The 21,624-nt window shown below is 41.0% G+C and overlaps 1 protein-coding gene across 1 annotated transcript in view; it reads right to left on the reverse strand.

The window, feature by feature from the left end:
• Positions 1-1,313: 1,313 nt before the first annotated feature.
• LOC311028666 (cadherin-12-like) overlaps positions 1,314-21,624 on the reverse strand; it is a 102,499-nt gene continuing 82,188 nt past the window's right edge. Inside the window, exons 8-12 of the mRNA XM_084033364.1 lie at positions 16,915-17,051; positions 12,357-12,478; positions 7,513-7,630; positions 5,128-5,379; positions 1,314-2,662 (exon numbers count right to left, since the gene is read on the reverse strand). Of these exons, the coding sequence (XP_083889490.1) occupies positions 2,151-2,662; positions 5,128-5,379; positions 7,513-7,630; positions 12,357-12,478; positions 16,915-17,051 (1,141 nt within the window). The 3' untranslated portion in view covers positions 1,314-2,150. The remainder of the gene's footprint in view (positions 2,663-5,127; positions 5,380-7,512; positions 7,631-12,356; positions 12,479-16,914; positions 17,052-21,624) is intronic.

Raw genomic sequence — 21,624 nt, forward strand, 5'->3', positions numbered from 1 at the left:
AGAGAAAAATGTTATCATTGGTAAGTCAAGTCAGCTCCTCATCAACATTTTTTTGCGATAGTTTCCATTATTTCTGTAGTTTATTTCATGGTGATGAATGTGTTGGACATCTGCTCTAATTTGCTCACACATTCATATATCTTCTGAAAATATGACTACATTGTTGGTGTCGGTTTCAGGCCACTGTAACTCAAAAAGGATTGCATGGGTGTAGAAGTTCAGTTGTGTCACTGTTGTAATTCCTGCTGCCTGCAAGGGTCATATATTGTTTAATGTCCATTCATACACTTCATCGCACATTCACTGAAGCTCAGCCTTGAGGGATACCTATTGGATGTGAGAGAGAGGGACAGGGAATCACTTCGTAACCATCGGTAGAGGTTCTGCGTTGTATGTAACTGACTGCTTTGGCTTTCATCCAGACCTTCCATTATGTCGTCACCAGACCGTGGCAAGAAAGGTCTGAGCTACTCAATTCAGTGACTGGGGAAATGGGCCCATTTTGATACCTGACTGAAGACTCAACACAACTCGTAATTCTTGCAACTTGGTTGTCTTTTCTTGGCATGAGGATGTTTGGCCAAATCCAAAAACGCTCACTTCAAAAGCATTTGTTTGTTGATTTATCGGAAGATAACTAGGCAACTGTAAAATAATGTTCCTCAACCAGGCAGGTTGGTGCCCTTGTTGGTGGGGAATGGGACAGGTTGTAATTCACTCTCAAGAGCTAGTTTGTTAACATGCTGACATACAGTTATTGTTTACCATTGTCACATCCATTGTAGTTTAGCACATTAACATGATGCAAGCTAATGGGACCCAAACATATTGGACAAATGTAAGGTTTGACCTGATAATGGGGCTGGATTAAATGCATCACAGAAAGTACTACAGTTAATCCAGTCTGAACCAAAAATGTCCAATGGTGACAAAATCTGGAAGACGTTATTATCTGGTAGACATAAGACAACAAAGGTTAGGGGATCACAAAATTCATGAGGACTCATCCTCTGAGCACCAGACACAATGTAATGGCAAACCACTTATTTCACACAAAGCCAAAAATGTCAGCCTGCTGAGGGCACTAGAGAAAAAGTCAGAGGATCACCAAAGTGTGTATACTTCATCCTCTTGGGATCATAAATGACTGTACAAAATGTGTTGGCAATTTGTTGAGATATTTTACTGTGGAACAAAGGTTGTGGGCCAACAGACCATCATTATGCAGAGTATATTATTTTCATCTAGTGGTGGATTCATTTTAATTGTTCATAGATCATACATTATGAGAGCCAAATAAGTGAACACAGAAATGGAGTTTGTCCAAGTGTGGTTTATTTAAGAAAATTGTGTTTATTACATGACTGAACTGCAGTTTTTAGCCCTAATCATTTTTACAACTCTAGTACAAGTCTATTCACAGGACCCACCTAACAGAAACATACATTTTCATGTGGGCCTTTTAATTACAAAATTCCTCGAGTGTCTCCAAAAAAATAAAAAATACAGATTGATGACTGAGAGATAAATAGATAAATACACAAATCTAATCAAACTCAATCAGCCAATAAATAAATAGAACAATAAATAACATTCAAAATATCTTTGGCCAAACTCAGGCCACTTCATTATCCCCAAAGAGTTGACATTGATCTTCAATGGCAGATGCTTCAGCCAGGCAGAGTACAGTATGCTGACCAAATCAGCGGAACCTATGGGGTTCTAAAGAACAACACTGGATATGTGGCATGAAATAGCAAGTGAAAGAACAATTATATTGAGGCACTTTTAAGGATGTTCGAGGAAATGACAACATTTCCGTGTGTTTGCGTATTTCCCCAAAAGGGAAACAAAATGTAAGAAGAGCATTCAATTTAAAGGTAATTGAATGACTGCTTGACTCATCTAATCATGTTACCGCATGTTCCCTCATTTTTTAGATTTTTTATGATTATAATTTTTTTTTTTTACAATTTTGGGAGTGATTATGGTTAAGTACCACATAAAACAGGCAACAGTGCACTGGAAAGGATGAGAAAAGATAACATGGGAGGAAAACAATGGCAAAACGTGTGTGTGTGTGTGTGTGTGTGCGTGTGTGTGTGTGTGAGCATTGTTACATATTTGCTTTTTCGAGTCCGTGAATAACATCAATGTGTGTTCTCTGTGGTCGTTGAGTTCGACTGAGTTTCTGACTGTTCCCCAAATATCCCTGCCAGTGTCTTAAAGCGGGGCCCCCAGTCATTGAGGTAATCGTAGTCCTCCTCGTGGTCTATGGCGAGGGACTCGATGGAGCTGAGAGACTCCGCCACAGAGCCGTCACCCTCGTAGGCGTACGTGGCCAGGGAGTCATAGGGTGGCGCCGAGTTGTCCACATCGTGGTCCGTCAGGCGCTGGTTGATGAAATCTCGGATGTCGGCGCTGTCTTGAGAGACCGGTGCCCTGGGACCTCGCTTCAGCTCTGGTTTGACGTCCCTGCGGAACAGGTTCTCTTTAACCACCTTGGGATTGCGGAGCGTCCCCATGTCGAACGCGTGCGTGTCCTCCTCACCCCCTCCTTCATCGTCATAGTGGATCACATTATCCCGGATGTCTTCTTTGGATGACATGAGCGTTTCCTTTTTCTTCTGTCGCCTCAAGCCCACGTAAAGGACCACAATTACTGGGGGAACAAATCAAGACAATTACATGTTAGCTCACTGTCGAAACACCCTCATTACTGAGCGTTAAACATCTTTCCTGTCAGGAAAAAAAGACATTACTAGTTAAGATCTTTAGGTACGAACATTCATGGCCTTGACATTTCAGCAAGCACTACTAACAGCTTGTAATGTTATTTTCACAAATACCTTGGTTTAGGGCTTCATATCTGAAAAACTTAACATCCGCAACCCCCTAACAAACAAAGCCTAGATGGTGAACATAAAAAAGGTCAGCATGTTAGCATGTTGACACATTGCTTAAAGTAACACTGTACCTAGACAGAGCCTTTCATGGTCACCACCATAGCTGTGGGCTATTTAACATGTCCAGTTTTTATTTTTTTCAGCAGGATTTAAATAATTGACATGATATAGGAGCATTTAACATGCTTGTACAGTAAATGAAATCCCACTGAAAGTAACCTATACATCTAAAACACAGTTTTCAACCCAGTTGGACCTGCAAAGCAGTACCTTCTGGGATATGAACAGCCTTTGTGGTGCTGACAGCATTATATACTTATAATAGATAGCACAGGAACTGGAAGCACTTCTGGGTAAAATTGTACCACTGAGAATATACCCAAAGCACACAGTTTACTGTTTTGCCCACAACCCCTCTGATGTTGCTTGAGGTTCTGCATATTTAAGACACTGCAGTCTCACACAGGGTGATTTTCAACACATAATGTGACAATGCATTTCTTTCTCCCTTTATCCTGTCAGTGCAATCTGTCTCCCCTCTGTGTCCCTCTCTCGGTCTCCTCGGTGAAACATGCAGTAAAATATGTGTTTTCCTTTGGATCTTTGATATACAGTTGCATCCGGGCAGAAGAGCAATGGCCAGGATAAATCTGGAATCATTCATGTGAAAGAGTCCAATAAATACATTCAGAGTAAAAAAAAAAGAAGAAAAAAGCAGCCTTAAGTAGGTCCCTTCCTTTCATCCTTGCTGTCGCTCACCTCCTTTCCGCCTCCCTTTACTGCCATGTGATTTTTATCTACCTGTGTGTAGTGTGCCAGCTCCCCCCAGTGGCTCCTACGTAGACTTCAGAAACAGTCAGCTATTGGGGGGATAGACTGGTTGAACGCAGCTTGTCACTGGGTGCACCCACGTCCGTTTGGTGAGACACAGCAATGCACGATGCACTGATCTCTTTAATTCACCTCATCGTTTCTCCTCACGGGACAACTGGGTCATCCTGACAAAGGGCGGCGCAGGAGCCAGTGCTGGAAAGTGGCTCTGAGGATCTGTTCTCAGTGTGAGTTCTGATTTTCTCTGCCATTTTTCTTCTCAGGGACAGCATGACAGCTTGCCGTCAGCCTTGGAGGGTGAGTCGCCTCGACGCTTTGAAGACGTTCCTTTCAGAAGAAGTGAACGCGGCTTTACAGCGAACCACCACTCCACCATGTACTTTCATGTTCACTTGTATATAAAACAGTGCAATTCGAGTTGATATTCCGTATGAATACATGTATGAAGGCGATGAAAAGGATTTATGATGCATAGTTGGGATTTAACAGTGGATTCCTTGCTGGGTTATGTATTAGAAAGGGAAAAAGAAAAGTAAATACAGCACAATTCAAAAGGTCATGGCTACCCTTGACTTCCACTGTAAAATAGGAACTTCTAGGAACAACCGACCATCTCATATTCATAATTTCGAAAATGATCCCATAAACCTACATTTACTTCCTCCCTGCTGTGAAGATGAGTCTGGACATTATTAGCAGAGAATGAAGGGGGAGTTTTACAACCGTGACCTTGTGGGAAATGTAAAAAGCTGTAGTCTGGGAAGAAGCCACAGGGCAGAAAGATTGGATTGAGTTTATAGAGCCAAGCGGCCCTCCCTTCAATCTTGAACGTCTCATTGAGCGTCCAAATTCATATGCGTTCTATAATTAACTGCGAACACTCCTGTAGAGACGCCGGAACAAGTCCTCGGCGTGTGTGGATTCAGGGGTTGTCAACAAAGCGGCCCTGAAATTGAAAATAAATCTGGAGATTTGAATTTTAGATGTGTTTAAAGCTGAGATTTAACTCTGGCATCACAAGCCAGTAAAGGTATAAACATGCCAATTGAAATCAGAAAGTGTTTTTGCTGAGAAACCTCAGATTTACTGGTTTGGACAAAGTAGCAGGACACTTCATTTCAGAAATGTATTGAAGATATTGCTCAAAATGTTGTCCTTAAAGGGGACGAAATAATCATCAAAGGTTGAAATAATATTCTCCACCACTACCAACAACAAAGGAGACCACACTGTTTACTGAGATAAATAATACATCTTGAAAATCAAAATTTCTGGAAATGCGTAATCGTTTATACCCAGTTGGAGCTGCCAAACGTTGAGGCTCCCTGCTGCTTTTACTGCGTTTACTACATTGATGCATGTTTACAAGCCGGAAGACAACAGGTCTCACCTAACAGGATGATGATACACAGGAGGATGGCGACCAGAGCTCCTGTGCTGAGACCCACGGGGAGAAAGATGGCCTCGGCGCTGCACGTTAGCAGGGAACCATTTGATTCGCAGCCACATACGCGGATGGTCAGGGTTCCGGTGCTGCTCTTAGGTGGGTAGCCATTATCGTCAATTACCACAGGAAGGAAGTAGATCTCCTGCAAACGCCGTCTGAAGCCACTGCGCTTCGTCACAATTCCAGCAGTGTTGTCTAGATAAAAGGGAGAAGGGAAAAAAATCAAAAAGGAATCTTCAAAACAGCCGTTGATATTTTTTTTCAAAGCGCATATGGTCTTAGATTAAAAGAATCTTTCAAATGTGCACGGGGAGGCCTGAAGTAGTGCGGCAAGTGCGCATTCCTTGATCTACAGAGGTAAGAAAGTGTTCTGACCAAAGCAAAAGAAAATACCCCCCCAAGTATAACATCACATCACCAAGACAATCCTCCTGAGCTACAATACAAGTCCGGTGGTCCAAGTAGGGGGGAGATAACACTTTTCAGCGTCTGATAACTCTTTATGTTTGATATCAAATCCAAATGTGCCTGAATCTGATGAGAACCTGCGATGTATCAAAGAGTCTCCTTATCAAAGCGCTCACCGTTTTACACCACTTTCCCTAAAAGCCGATAGAGCCTGACCACACCCAGTACATCATTCTCTGAAACACTGCAAGTTGTTTTTCTGTCTACCTGCACTGCTAGCACTGCTGGGATCGGTTGTTATTTTGTTATCTCTGTGTGCAGGCGGCATCACTCCAGAGAAACAGCAGATTAGCAATGAGAGATAATGGATGGAAAGAAAAAAAGAAAACACACACACACACACAAAGGGAACTTGGGAAGACAGCCGGAGGTGTGAGGATGGCGAGCGGAATGAATGTGGACAGCGCCTACGATGGAGAGGGAATGTGTCAGGTTGGACCTGCCTGGTTCTATCTGCTACAGCTAGACTCTCTGACCCCTGTCAGGCCGGGTTTGTTCTACTGACGGGGCCTGGCACTTTTTCTCGACAGGTCAGGCATTTTAGCACACCTTGCATGCCGGGTACAACTGTGATCGTGTTTGTGCTCGCTCTCTCTCCCTCTCTTGCCGAACCTGTCGGCCGCGCCTGTGGTGTTTGTGTTTCCTGTCCCTGCCTATCAGATCTCACTCTGTATCTGGAGAGGGCGCTTGTAAGGGGCCCCTGGCAGTCGGGAAAACTGCAAGACGGTGTGTCCAAAAGGTAAAGGTGGATCAGAGGTTCAGACCTGGGCTTGTCAAGGATGGTGAATGCGTTCGTTTCCCTGGCCTCATCCTGCCATGTCCCACTTTTCATTACCCATCTTTCTGGTTCGACTTCAAAGGGCTCGGCCAGGGCACACTGCAGAGTGTCATATATGCCCTTATCATAAGACAACATCAGACTGCATCTGTTTAACTTATTTTTAGTACTGAGACGTGCCGCTCTTGTAAGCTGGGAGCAACAACCTTCTAAAAATAAAAAGTGATTTATCCTGAGGTAATGGTTACCCTAGTTCCAAACTAACTAGCTGCATGGACATTGAGATGTAATGAATAATGGCTCAATTTGTTGGGTTATCCCCCCCCCCCCCCCCCCCGCAACTGTTATTATTGCAATGCTATATGTTGATATCCATTTTAAATATCCTTCACAGATATTTTTCAAAGATGTAGCAGGTTGTTTCTTTCATGAAAGCTTATATATTTATGATCTCCTTTCTTTCTCAACACTGCAATTGATTTCAGGCCTTTTTTTTATCATTCGCACTGTTGCATTGTAATTTGTCAGGTGTAAAGAAGATGAAAGCTTCTTAATGTGTGATAATAAATGTGACTATGTGATATTTCACTGTTTGATGTCATTTGCTGTTTGTTTCAAAGGTTCTCAATAGAATATGCAGAGCATTAATATAGCAGCAAACAACTATTTGCAATGTTACGAGTTGAGAATGAAGTTGCGCTCCCGCTCTGTGCTTTGTTGAAGTACTGTAGCTAAAGGCAGCTGTGCATAACGTCGCCTCCGTTTCCTCCTCAGGTAAACATGTTTAGCTCTGACAGCACTGTTCCCACTATTTGCTGTTAGCTGCAAGCCGCCGGCTCAGCCGTCACCATGTTGAGAGTCATGTGGAGGAACTAGATAGGCTATCAGTCGGATTTCATATCGAGCACCTTTGAAATTTCTTATGTTGTTTTGTCATAAGTATGTTGTTTGTGCTTAAATGTGAAACTTGTCAGGCTGTTGCCTTGGCCAGAACTCCCTCGACAAAAATATCTTTGGAATATCCTGGTAAATAAATGTAAAAAAAAAAAACAGTTGTGGTGTCAAAATACACAAACACTTACTTCCAAAGTCTCGGATGGTGAAATTCTTGTTTTTCACGTCTTCTTTTGGTGATTTGAAGGAAAATTGTTGTCCAGCAGTCGGTAGATCCTGGTCTTTTCCACTGAATAGCTGAATCACCTTTTAAATGAATAAATAGATAAAAGACGATTATAAAAAGGAAGGCATTCTTTGCTCACTTTTAATTTTCTAGCATGGGATACACTGCTCGACAGGAAACTGAAACAAAATGACTCAAAACCTTCCAACTGTGCAAATCCACAATGTCAAAAATGTCTTTTTAATGGGAAATAAAACTCCTACAGGTCGGACTGTTCTGACAGAAAAATGGAAAATTATTCAGCATTGAACCGAAGTGTCAACGAGTCCTGAACTGACTGAATGTCAGACCCGTCTGGGCAGAAACAAGGCGGTGAATTGTTCTCTCTGTTGTTTTGGATACAGTCGCTGAGCACTTGATTGATAAGTTGTTAAAATCTCTAGATCACCTCAACACATGGTGTGATGGATTCAGTTAATTCAAAACTGCTGGAGCTTGTTCAAGGGTCCATGAACAGAAAACCAGTTGTTTTATGTTGCACTTATGCTACAGTACATCTTCTCCGGGCACGACTCCAATTGCCTTCCCGAAAGAAAGAAAAAGATACACTTTTTATCAATCCAACAAATACAGCACTTCAACAAACTGGATGATTTATATGTAAAAGCATTAAGTGAAACAACATCTAACTTTTCCACCCTGCTAGACACAGACTGCTGATTCAGCTGCCTCTGTACCAGACTGCTGACGGCGTTCTTCTTCTCCCCAAAGCTTCGTCTGAAATCGGAGGCCCTTCCAGCCCAGCTGTGCTACCCGTCTACTCTTCCCCCGCTTGCTGGGCTTGACCTACCTGATCTAGGAGCCACCAGCCCCCCTGCCCTGTTACATCATCCCGACTGTGCCTCTCGTGCTCATTCCCCTCTCAGTACTTGAATAACATTCCCTCCAGAGGAGTAAACCTGACACCAGGTGTGATGAGTGCTCTGTTATATTCCCCACAGCAGCTGTACACTCCGTACTATTGATTTCCAGTGACCAAATTAGCTTGGTGATAAATAAATCTAATGCTGCAATTTACAATTCATTTCACTTTCATTTAATCCATCAATCGTATTTTGAGTAAAGTCATTTATGTCAGGAATAATGGCTAATGTCGATCAAAACTGACCGCAATGGGATGTCTTAAAATGAGAAGTTGTGTCCCAGAGGACGAGCACTTAACTTGCAAACCATAAAGCTGCAGTGTTACTGGTTTGAAGCCAGCCAGGCAGCCAGGGAGCTGTGCTGCATGCCATACCGCCCGCTCTCTCTCTACCCTCATTCCTTGTCTAACTATCCAAATAAAGGTTGCAATTTCTAATAATAGGAATGAGACAAAGGCAGCAAGTTGTAGAAGCTTGCACTCGCAAATGTTAACTGTTCCTACTATGGCAAATGATTAATCAAAACTCTCAATTATGAATTATCTGTCGACTGCCCAATCTAGGAAATCAACAACATTAGATAATGGCCCGTCACATCCACTGCTGATATCATGGCATTTCCTTCCTACAGCAACAGAAAATCACTTTATACAATCTATTCAATACAACAGCGTGTCCATGTTTAAAGAAAAATGTTTAACCCTTTAGATCACAACCCTGGTCATATTACTTAAGTCATATTCAGTAAAATATAAAAAAGAAATGTATTAATATGTTTACAATACAATACTATCATCTTTTATTCATTTAAAAACAAAAAATGTGTGTGTTAACATAAGCTAGTACCAACCGATTTCGTCCAATTATATCATGATATATCATATCATCAATTTGATTTCAATTTCTCATGTAACTGCATTCTAATTTCAATGGGGAAAACTCAAAGTCGTTCCAAGTTTAGCACTGTGAACTGCGAGCAACGTCTCAGCGGCCGCCGTGTGGTCTGAATTTCACAATGAGCACCTTTATATGCTATGCATACCAACATATTGCTCTTAAATGACACCGACTGTGAAGGAAAAGGAAGAAGGGATGTTATGTAAATCCCTCGATGAGAAATTCACTTTCATCCGCATGTGGCGGTTGCCTTTATAAGCCACAAAGCTTGTTTGATTTTCTAATTACACTATTAATTATAATCTTTTGTATACAAATTGCTCCTTTTCTTGGACTCTAAAGTGCTTCCCACCTCTTCTCAATCATAAGTGGCACTGTGACTGCTTATTGCTGGGTGCTATTTTATACGTTAAATGGCTTTAAGTGTATTCTGCTTTTGCACTCAGTTGCATTGTAAATTATGCTAGATAAGTGTGCCGGCTAAATGCTGTAAATGTAAATGTAATTATTCCAGTTTAACAAACTGATTTGGTGGGTTAGCATTTCAATATGGCATTAAAACAGGCCTGCGAAAGAAAATACATGAAAGAGCGTGGAGCACATAATAACACTGGCTGTCCTATGTATGTAATACTACAACTTTGTGGTTGTTTTTTCTCATTTCACACTTCACCAGTTGACCAGTCAGGACAGTCAGTGCCATAAATAATACAATTATCAAACATTCTGCTGTATTACTTTGCCACAGCCATTTGTATTTGCAAATCTCAGTTTCCGGGGGTCTTAGGCCACTCTCTTTCCTGTTCTCCCCACACTCTTACATGGAAATAGTCAGTTGCTTCATGGCTTTGTGCTGGTTACAGATTCTTTTCCATGGGGGTTTGCACACCAGACACTCCAAAACAAGCGGTTTGTATGTTTTTTTCAGCAGTGTGAATGCAGATAATCATCTAGGGAGACATGTGATGGATTTTACAAGAGAAGATCTGCAATTCTTTATCATCCACCAGCTGTGCACAACACCTGGTGCTATCATAAGCTGGAAGAAAGTGTGTATACTGCACTGAAGGGCAAGGTAGAGAGGCAACGCCTTTCGAATACAGGGCACATATTGCATGATGATTGAAGCTGATTTGAATATAAGGCTGTGGTTATCTTTGCTTTCATTTGTCTTTTTGTCTCCTTTTTGTAGTTTTCAAAACGTGTTACGGTAGCTTGAATTTACGACTAGTAATGGTTCTTCTGTGCGTTCTTTTAGGATCCCATCATAGTGAGCAGCCGTTGGAGGGCTTAGGCTGTTTGAGGGGCAAGGGCAAACAAAATGAAGAGGGCATGCATGTAGAACAGCCTTTATGGCACTGCATGCCTTTTTACAACTGCAAGGGCACCCTGGAGGAAACTTTGTAGCATTTCCCCACTGGAAGTGCACCCAGAGGGCATTCCTTTGCATATAATCTACTTTAAGGGCACCTAGGGGCTCTTTATCATGTTTTCTCATTTAAATAGGACCCTGTAACATGTTTTCTCCACTGGAGGGGGACACTAGAGGACACTTTATCATCTTTTCTCATGTTAAGGACACCCTCAAATGCCCTTCATCACGTTTTCTCTACTGAAAAGGCACCCTTGGGGACCCTCCATCATGTTTTCTCCACTGGAGCAACAGTCAGAGGGCACTCCATCATGTTTTTTTTTAACTGCAAGGGCACCCTTTGGGACACTTTATAATGTTTTCTCCAATTAATCCTGATTGTGGTAAAGGGCATCCAAGAGGGCACTGCATCACATTTTTTGTTTCATTGTAAGGGTCTAGAGGACACTTCATCATGTTTTCTCCACTGGAGTGACACCCTAGAGGGCACTTCATCACATTTCCTCCACTGGAAAGGCAATATAGAAGGCACTTTATCGTGTTTCCTCCCTTTCACGGGCACCCTAGAGGGCACTGCATCATGTTTTATTTATCATAGGACCATCCAAGAGGGCACTTTTGCTTTGCCTGCCTTTTTTTTTTTCAAACACAGCGGTCACGCACCCCACATAACTCCACCAGTGTGAAGAGCTGATTGAAAGAAAGGGTTTTCAGGACCTTTGGGATTTTATTTATTTTAGAATCCAGCATCAAATTGGCCTCAACCCCCACATCTAAATGTCTTTACTCAATCTTAAAGGCTGAAAACAACACAAAACAAAACAAAAACACAGCCAACTTCATGTTAAGCAGACAGTGATGCCTTCGAATGCAGGGCACAGCCGTTGTTTTGATTGCAACAGGCCTGAGGACCAGCGAAAACATCCTCAATGTGATGAGGAGCAATTTGATAGACTGCCAAAGAAGCTGTTCGCTCAGAACGCTAACTGCATATAGATGCTGCTTAATGGGCTAATTTACAGGCACAGGTGGTTTACAATGCGCACAGGCAAATTCTCCACTGCGTCTCAAATATATCATCTGAAATGTACTCTAGGTTGCTGATATGCAAAGCATTGCTGGGCTTTATGATTGCCTCTCCTGCTGAATCCAACTCTACGGCACAATCAGTTCAAGATTTAAATTAACTGCACTCAAGGGTCCTCTGCAAATTCCCTTGAAAAAGGGTTTTATTTAAGTGACCTTGAGTAAAACACTTAATCAACATTCTTTTTAGGTGTCAAAGTGAGGGACAAATATGTCTGTTTACTACAGCAATACGGTGCTCCAAAAAGCTGAAACAATGATCACGACACACCTCAAGTACAATGTTTTTTTCTGTAAACATTGCCACTTTGCCAGCGTTTATATATAAAATGGCACCTTTCAGATTAATTTTAACACTTTTCAACAATAGCCTTGAAGCTGTATCAGCTTTTGGGATAAACAACACTACAGGTGTCAACTCACCCAAGAATCGACAAATATTAAGACAAGAAAATGTGCTGTGTTAAATGCTGCCAAAACGCTGTGTGCACAGAAAGGAGCAGGGGAAGAGAGTAAACATGAAAGTACCTGTCCCGGTTTGGCATTTTCACACACAAAGGTCTCATGAGGACTGGCGAGTTCAGGGGGGAACTCGTTGATGTCCAAAACGTGGACAGTGACGGCCACACGGCTGGTCAGAACTGGACTATCTGGAGGAGAAAACACGAAACATACATTTACTGTAATATTTCACAATAAATTACACTATGATCATTTCACGGTCTTTAACTGTAATATTTCACAATCAATGAATTGTGAAGTCAATGCAGGACTAATATTTTAAATAATGTATTTCTACTTTACTTTCTATTTTACTGTAAAATGGCAGTTCAATGCAGTTATACTACAGCAACATACTGCTATATAACCTGCAATTTGATGTCGTAACTCACTCTGCAGTCACAATATCCAGCTGTCATTTTCCTATAAATGTAAGGCAGCCAGATTGTACTATAAACATATAAACATAAACACAGACAGACGGAAGTGTTGCGATTAAGTGTGAACACTGTGAACATGAATGCACAAAGAAATACAACATGGAAGTAGTTGTTTTTTTCCCCCCACAGCACTGACATCATGTGGATATCAAAAGTACTACCATTGCCGGATGAGTTGGTTTATCACTGTTGGTTAAAGAGGCTGCCATACGCGAGTGTCCAGTCAGTGTCCTTGAGCTGATGCTAAACCGCCTAACTGCTGGCCCATACTGTAAGTCACCCTGCTTTAAATGCGTCTGCCAGAAACCATTTGATGTGTCTGGAACATGTAGGGGCATAAATTGCACTACTTGTTTTATGGTGCTTTTGATTGATGATGTAAAGGAGAGTTAAATTAAAAAAATATATAAATGCACCCCAATGTGCTGCCTACAAATAAAGCATGCCTCACATTGTGGAATATGGCTCCATAGAGAGAATATTTTCTTTAAAAGCTTTTTTTTCTCCTCAAGGTCTGTTATGGATTTTAGATGTGCAGCCAATATTAATTATAGTGTGAAAGACCCTTTGAGAGGAAATCCTGGGTTGATTGTTACAATGTTTCCTGCAGGGGCACAACGGGGAAATGTTCTTTTTGTCCGAAAGCCCAAGTAAGATAAACTTTATGGATTTGATGTGGGAATAGGCTTTGCTCTGCAGTGGGGGGGCTTAGTGGGCACTTGTTTGTGTGAGTGCCAGTGCATGGGTGCGTAGGTGGGTGGTTTAGAGGAAGGCAGGAGGGGGGATCTGTAGCGTCGTCTCAAGGGGATTGGAGACGCAGCCACAGCTCAGTTAGCAACCTGTCTTTGACCTTGTTGGAAAAAGCAATCTTCCCACGAGGTAAAAATGACACTGAGCATGGGATTTGCTGCTTTGCACTGACTGAACTACTAACATTGATGCTCCGCCAGCAAAAAAAAAAGAAAAAAAGATCTCTTATGATCAAGGTCCTGAATTTGTTGGCCTTGAACAAGTTTGCACAACTTTAAAACTAGATCAATGAAATCTGTAAAAAAAAAAAAAAGAAAAAAAAAAAGAAGAAAAATGTCTTTAAAGTTCCAGTGTTCTGGATAAAAAAAGTTTACCGCTTCCTACCCATCTAATCTCAAAAATGAATCTCCATAATTGTTGACTGCCCCTCAGTATGTCATCAGTAATATATCTTTCAGACCACTAGATGGAGCAATGGTATAGTCATTATATTCAAATCTGACAAGCGTCAGCATTTCAGCCCAATAAAAAAATGCTGTATTTATTTTATTGAATACTGAATTTGGCATTGCTACAGAATGCTTGATTAGTCAGCCATAAAGCTGCCTGCTTTATACCATTTTTTTACTGGATGTTACACTTTTTGATTATGCTGATTTTAATAAAAACCCAATCAACCAAGCAAGCAATCAACCACAAATCTATAAAAATGCCCTGCAAAACAGAGATAGACACATTCCTTATGGTCAGCAATATTTAAAGTGCAACTCTGGATAGAAAAGTAAGCAAACACACAAAGTCCAATCTTCGGTGTGAAACTACACTCAATTGGTGTAAATAGATAGAGAGCTTGCCTTCTCATTGCCTCCTGCCAAGGTTATTATTGCATTTAATAGCTCTACCCCTCCTTTTGACTCCTAAAAATTGCCACTGGGCTTGAATGCCAAAACGGTTAATTTAACCCCGGCTCTTATTTAGCACGGTTGCTGCTGTGCTCTGTGTCTCAGGAGAGCAGCAGAGACTTCCCTCTTTTTGCTGCATGGCTGCAGTGTCTAACAATGACTGGACTGGTGCTAATCATCATAAAGTAAACTCAGTTTATTTGAGAAAAACGTCATCCGACAACTCCTTTTGTTGGATATTTTCCTCATCATTGTAATAGGGAATAAAAAGTGTGGGTGTATAAATGTTAAAAAGCATGAGCAGCAAGAACACAGTGGTGGCCGAAGCAGGTCAAACTTGGAGCTCTGCAACAATACGCTATGTATTGAAAACTGCTGTGCAGGGCCAACTGACAGTGTAGGAACGTTTTTTGGGGGGGCTTTTTTGTGTATGACCTCTCTTCACACAATGCATTATTACTGTGGGTATTTCAAGGTATCTTGGTTCAGTATTTATTGCGGCAGACACATAACCTCCCAGCGATGATAATTAGAAAGGACCTCGTGGAGCCTTAACAGTCTGATTCTCAGAACACCAAGTTCTGCCAATCACACTCAAGGTCAAATACAGATATCAACTCTGGAGTTGGGATGCAAACTCCGACTGGGTTTATAGACATCCCTGTTGCGCCTCTTCAGCCATTATTATTTTTTTAACTCTGGCTTTGGATGAGGATTTCTGTTTCCGGGGATCAGCGACTGACTTGGGGTAGGGTGATAAGAATGTGGGCAAGAGCAAGATGTGCTGCGCCGAGTTCTCATCAAATGGTGCATGAATGACAAGACCATCTGTAAGCCATTTAGCTTACGATGTCATTTTCACTGTGACGTTTTAGGCCAATGTATATGCATACAATCAGAATCGGCTTTATCCACTCAAGGCATGCACAAATTCAGTAATTTCTCTTGTTTCTTTCTTATTTTCTCACAATGTACTTACACAAGAATATAAAATAACAGCTAGGGACAAGGACATGAAGGATAAAGGAAGGGAACAGACAGGACTGTTATGAACACAGGTATCGGATTCTGGATGATGATGTACATTATGTACATGTATAACAGTGTGTTTTGACAGTGATAGACGATATGTATACATTCAAATTCAAATCGTGCATCGAAAAAACTGTAAACAGTCTATAACAGCAGCAGTGGATGTTTGGTATTAGAGGGTTGCTGACAGTGTATGACTGATGCTTCCTGTTCATTAGAGGGATGCCCTGTGGGAAGAAACTGGTCCAATGTCTTGTTGATGATAAGGCCGATGACCGTTGTGTTGTCTGCAAATTCCTGCCGTTTAACAGACGGGTGTCCTGAGGTGCAGTCGTTGGTGTAGCGGGAGAAAAGCAGTGAGGAGAGCACACATCCCTGGGGGGATAGTGCTGCTGATCCGGGTGCTGGATATTGTTTTATATAAAACTATCAACCACTCCAGTTGTGTTGGAGTTACGTTTATGCCCTGTTTTCCATACCTACGTTTTTAAAATTTGCCATAGTTTACCTTTAATGAACCTATTCAGCTGTTTCACGGTAACGCCATGGTGTCAAATGACTCACCAAAAGCCCAAAATGCATTATTATGAAGAGTGGAATGTCCTTAAAATGTTGTGCTATTTATACACTTTGCCGTGAGATCAGTTTGGATAAATGGTACTACAGAACTCCATCCTCCAACAACCTCAAATCATTTCAGACTAGCTCATCCTCTAGTTCTTTGACATTTATGCACAGAAGCCACGCACGCACACGCACACACACCGAAACAGAATTAGCATGTCAGTGGCATGACCTTGAGGGGAAGTGAGTAATATCAGTTTCCAAGGCGACAATGACTCATGTTTTAACAGCCCATATTTCACAGTCTGTCCTAATGAATATACAGCGTGTGTAATTTTGATTGAGCACCAGCCTGCCTCTGGGATAATGACTTTGACGGTTCTCGGAAGATTTGATGACTTGATGACGATGGATTTGCTTATTTATCCGGAAATTTGCTCCACTTCCTCCATAAAAGCATAATTAGCTTGATGACATGTCTTAAAGTAACAGCTCTGCGTCTGTTTTCCCTCTTTCACACCGTGCCGTGACGCGACTGCATCTGCTCGCTGTTAAAAAAAAAAGCTCAAGAAGGTTCAAATTTTACTGCAGTGTAAGTAAAAGTTGACTCTGGCAAGACAAGCTCCATTCCAATGCCAATGTCATCAAATGCGTTTTAAAAAAGACAGTAAAAAAATGAAAATAGAGTTGAGGGGAGTATGCTAGAGGAGACAACGTTCTGGAGATACATGCCTCCAGGAGAGCCATCACGGTTTATAGACACCTATAAACCTTTCCAGCAAAATGGGATTGAGTATTGACTTGAGTAAAAGTGTGTTAAATCCTTCACACAGATTATGGCAGGGGAAGGACGACGACACCTGTGCAGATCACAATCGATCTGGTTGTCATACTTACTAAGTTTGGTCGCCACAACGGAGATATTGTGCTGGGCGATGCTCTCCCTGTCGAGGAGTTCGTTCGTGGAGATCGTTCCCTCCACAGGATCAATGTCAAAGTAGCTGTCCAAGTCACTCTTCCAGTCAATGGAATACCTGAAAGAAAAATGTTTGTTTAATGGCGTCCATTTCCAACATAAACCAGAAAATTAAACCGCACTGATTTCCCCTACGGGCTCATGTATATGAGTTAGGTGTAATATAACATTGGCGTAGCCTTCATTACTCATTTTGAATGGTCATTTCCAGAAAATGTGCTGAGGATCGCATATACATTCCAATCCTGTAATGGGGCACATGTACTTTGGCCGTGCTGAGCAAACGTTTTTTTTTTCTTGAGCATAAATGAATTTTAGGCACCATTGAAACCGTATCAATCTCACATAGCCGATGTTGGTGTTTGGTGTCTGAGTACAGAGGGTGCAATGCCCTCTGAGAAATATATCTTTGGTCTCGGCCAGTCGCTTTGAATGCAAACTATGACGTACAAAAGAGATCTGAAATCAAAAGGCATGCCAATGACAGTGCCATTCATCACGCCATGCTATTTGATCTTAAAAGGCTATTTTTCATTAATAATCGTGCGATCGTCAGTGACCCAGAGGAGGAAATATGCTGTTGTCTTTCATCCCTCTTCGCAACGAGGTCAGAGTTTGGGGCGATTCAATGCCTTGCTCGTGGGCAACACAGATGCTTACTTTCTCCAAGGTTCGAGCCTGGACTTGACTACACATGAAGGACAGCATCTTCATGCCACCATTCTGCCTATTCTTTCTCAGCAAGCCATTTGATCTTAAAAGGGCATTTCCCATTAATATTTATCATGCTTGTTTTTTGACACTAGAGCTTCAAACTGGACTGGAGTCATTAAACGCAAGAGGCCTGGCTTTGCATCCAAACCCCCAAGTCTTTAATGAGATGATAACAACGCCATTTCAGAAGATTTATTTATTTTTTATTCTTTTTACACGCTTTTGGATCCATCAAATTGTCTGTTTCAATTCTGATTTGTCCACGTCCTCTCTTTAACGCCCTGTGGTGCGTAGCCTTGAAGTGAACATGAGGGTGTCCAACATAGTTCAGTGTGAATCGCTTTGATAAATATTACAGCCAAACTCCCATCAAGAGTTCAAAAGATCAGTGGTTCACAATTTTTCCTGAGGGAACCAATGCTTTTTTGGGGCGTGTGTGAAGGGGGGTAGGGGGCGGTATTATTGGAGTCAAGCTGCTACTGAAGCGTACTGTTCAGTGTCAGTGTGGCCCAGTGGTTAGGCATTAAATCACACGGTATGACTCTTTTGAAATTTCCTTGAGCAGGTAAACACACCCAAACTGCCGCAACTTGCAAATCTGAAAAGATAAATGGCAAAAGAATGTTTCAGAAGCTACGTTTCTTTTGTAATCACTTGAGAGAAAAAACATCAAAAATGTTTTGCTTGTAATTGGTTCAAAGTCTGGGTTATCTTCAGGGAGAATGGAGCTCATCAACAGCTGTGAGAAAGAAATCACAGATCTAAAGAGTCTACTTAAGTTCAGCTCAGTGCTGAGAGTTGTAGATATGAAAATTAATTACAGCGCTATCTCCTACCTCAAACTGCGGTGATGCTAATTCAGCCCAGAGATGGTTATACACAATGCAAAAAAGGGGATTTTAGAAGAGGAAAAGGAATGATTTATGTTCATTTTCTACAGTTATTGATTCATTTATTTATTTTTGCATTTTTTTGCTGCAGTAAAACCCTTTAGAATTAATGTCTTCAGTGTGATTTGTGATATGATCATTTTCTACAGAGGCCCAAAGTTCAATTCTTCATTCAAACTTTAGGAAACTCTTGAGAAGTGGCCAGCAATGCAGTATTCATGATGCCCCTTTGTTTCCCTAACTAGAGATAACTATGCTCTATACTGCTAAATAGAAACATCAGTTGAGACTAAAGTCTAAAAGCATAATTCCTTATGCATGATGGGTCACTGAGTCTATTATTTTGAAGCGAAGAATGCAAGGCTGCTCTCTGAGGGCACACAAATGAACAATTTCAAATGTGGTATTGATGAATATTTAAAGTGCCAGAGACAAATACACTTCTTTTTTTGCACAAATCTCTACTTCTTCCATTCTTTTGTTTTCTCTGGAATAAAATATTCATAATAAAACAACTTCTGACCATGCAACAGGTATTTTCTGCCTTCTGCGTTACGCTTGAGCGATACATCTTTGAAGAACCATTACTACAATGCGCCTGAGCAAGACTAGATGGTGTAATAAGAGTTCAAAAAACAAAAGATTTCTCATACATATTTCAAGAATGCACTTCCTTTGTCTTTGCCAATGCCGGTTTATTGTTATCTGCCACTTAGGTTTTATGGCTGAACACAGGGTTCCGTGCTTGTGCATGTTTGATAATGGGTGCATAGCAAGACAGAGGGATTGAGAAAGAATAGGAATGACTTGCTTTGAGTGTAAATCAGGATTTGAGTCAAGATCTATAAAACTGAGCGGTGGCGTTTGAATGTCCCACCTGATAATTACCAAGGAGAGACCAGCAGTCTACAGCACAGAGCCTTGTAAAATGATTTCGGACCCTGGGGACATTTTGCAAGGCCATGAATTATATTCGATGATGATTAATGTTTGAGTTCTATGTAAAACAATCAAAATGTAAGAAATTAATTTTAGCATATAAATTAAACTACAGAAAAATAGTTTGCATTTCTTTGCTTGCGTAGGGCTGCACTGATATACCAAAGTACTGATTAGCTGTCATGTTCAATTTAGATTGCATTAATTGTTACCGAACAATGTTTCCAGTGCGTTATGCGCATTAACTTGCACTTGCTAATTCAGGATGTGGGTAAAAAATAAGAGTTCCTTTCAGCAACCATCCATTTTAATTATCGCCATGAAAGTTGTACAAAAGAACTAAATACATCCACTTGACTTGAGAGCAACACAGCACACTATGCACAGTGTTATGTAGTTCCACATAAAGACACACACACTAATACACTATATAAACAATTACTTTTAATTAAGCTACATCAATCATTCCCATCTACAAAACAAATCACAAACATATCTTATCTCACAGCAGCTTCACTGAACTGTGTCCAACTGCATGAAAACTGTTGCACATTCAATTAAAAAACTTTTCAGAATGACAGCCAAACCCAGCTGAATAATTGCAAGCCTTAGTGGATGCCAGCCAAACGGGAAAACCCACAGCATTTCTGTCTCCTTCCTTAAAGTTGAGAAATAAAAAGTGCATCAATTAGATCACATGCCCGGTCATATTATGCACCTACAATATATGCAAAAAATAAATATCAATCAAATACTCAATTTATTCATATCAAAATCCAAAACATGTTCCAACTAAGTTAAACCAATAACATCACAGCGCCCACCCATTAATCAATCAATCTACTGTCAAGGAAGGTGTGGGCCACAGTCCTCTCCAGCTCTGTATCGCGCCACATTCTACGCCCGCCCACTTTTAAGTGGTCCAATCAAATGTGAGGGATTTGATTTAAATCCCTCCTGTGGCTTTACACCACTTAAATATTCCATTTCACTTGGGAATCTGGGACTTTAAAACTGGTCTAAAGAAAGGTACTGCAAGTTTTGCTAAATACTTAATCTCATTAAAACAGATGCTCTGCATCCAACAGGTGTGATGCAACAATAAATGAAAACTGCACGCTTGGTTGAGGTGACAGACTAATTCCCTCTGAAACTAACTCCCTGTTTAGCCTGAAGAGCTGCTGTTTCAGGGACCTTGGTTTGAAGTTCACTCACACTGTTCTCCTTAATCCTAAATTATCGGGCAACATATATTATTTTATTCAATACAATATAGTGTGAATATACAGGTTAATGGCACAGGCGTTGAACATATAGGCAAGGTTTATCATCAAACTAATAATATCTGTACTCTTAAATGTTCAGATATGCAAATTAGTTACAACATTGTCTCTGTTACGTCGCCGACACATCCAACGCTCTGCCAGATGATGCAGACAGGATTTTACATGACAATGACAATGTCAAACGTTCTCCGTGGATTGATTGGTCCTCTGATGAGTAAAGCTGACAATACTCTCAAGATTAAAGCCATGATGACAGTGATGAATGCAGACTGGAGACATTGATGAATGGATTAGTGTTCTAAAACCTTCAATCTCTGGCTGCAGTATCGCAGTACTTCTCCCCTTATCCTTGCGGGAGGAACGAGGGATATTTGGTTCAATAGAAAAGCCGTTCAAGATGAAGATGTGCAGTCAGATCCACTTTATTCACTATCAGTATTTACTCCAGAGTAAGATCCGAACTGATAATATTCACAAATAAACCCTGAAATGCCCTGTATGCATTCTGTTGCCCCCTTTAGTCCTATTTCGTTGGATTGCAGATTGGGCATTTGGAGTCTCTGCTAAAGATAAATAAAGTGACAACATGTTCACCACTAAATTTAATATAAATATGTCACGAATAACCTAATATAACCAAGCTCAAATGTACAAATGTGGCATTTTAGCCCAAGTAGACCAACATGGTTGACACAGTGAAGATGTTCTTGGCATTCAATTTCATATTTTCATGCAGACATTTTAGTCGCTTCCATGTATGCATTTCAATATGAATCCAAATACAATTTAGTTGTACTAAAAC

The sequence above is a fragment of the Eutrigla gurnardus genome, assembly GCF_963514095.1.
Source record: "Eutrigla gurnardus genome assembly, chromosome: 18".
Lineage (NCBI taxonomy): Eukaryota > Metazoa > Chordata > Actinopteri > Perciformes > Triglidae > Eutrigla > Eutrigla gurnardus.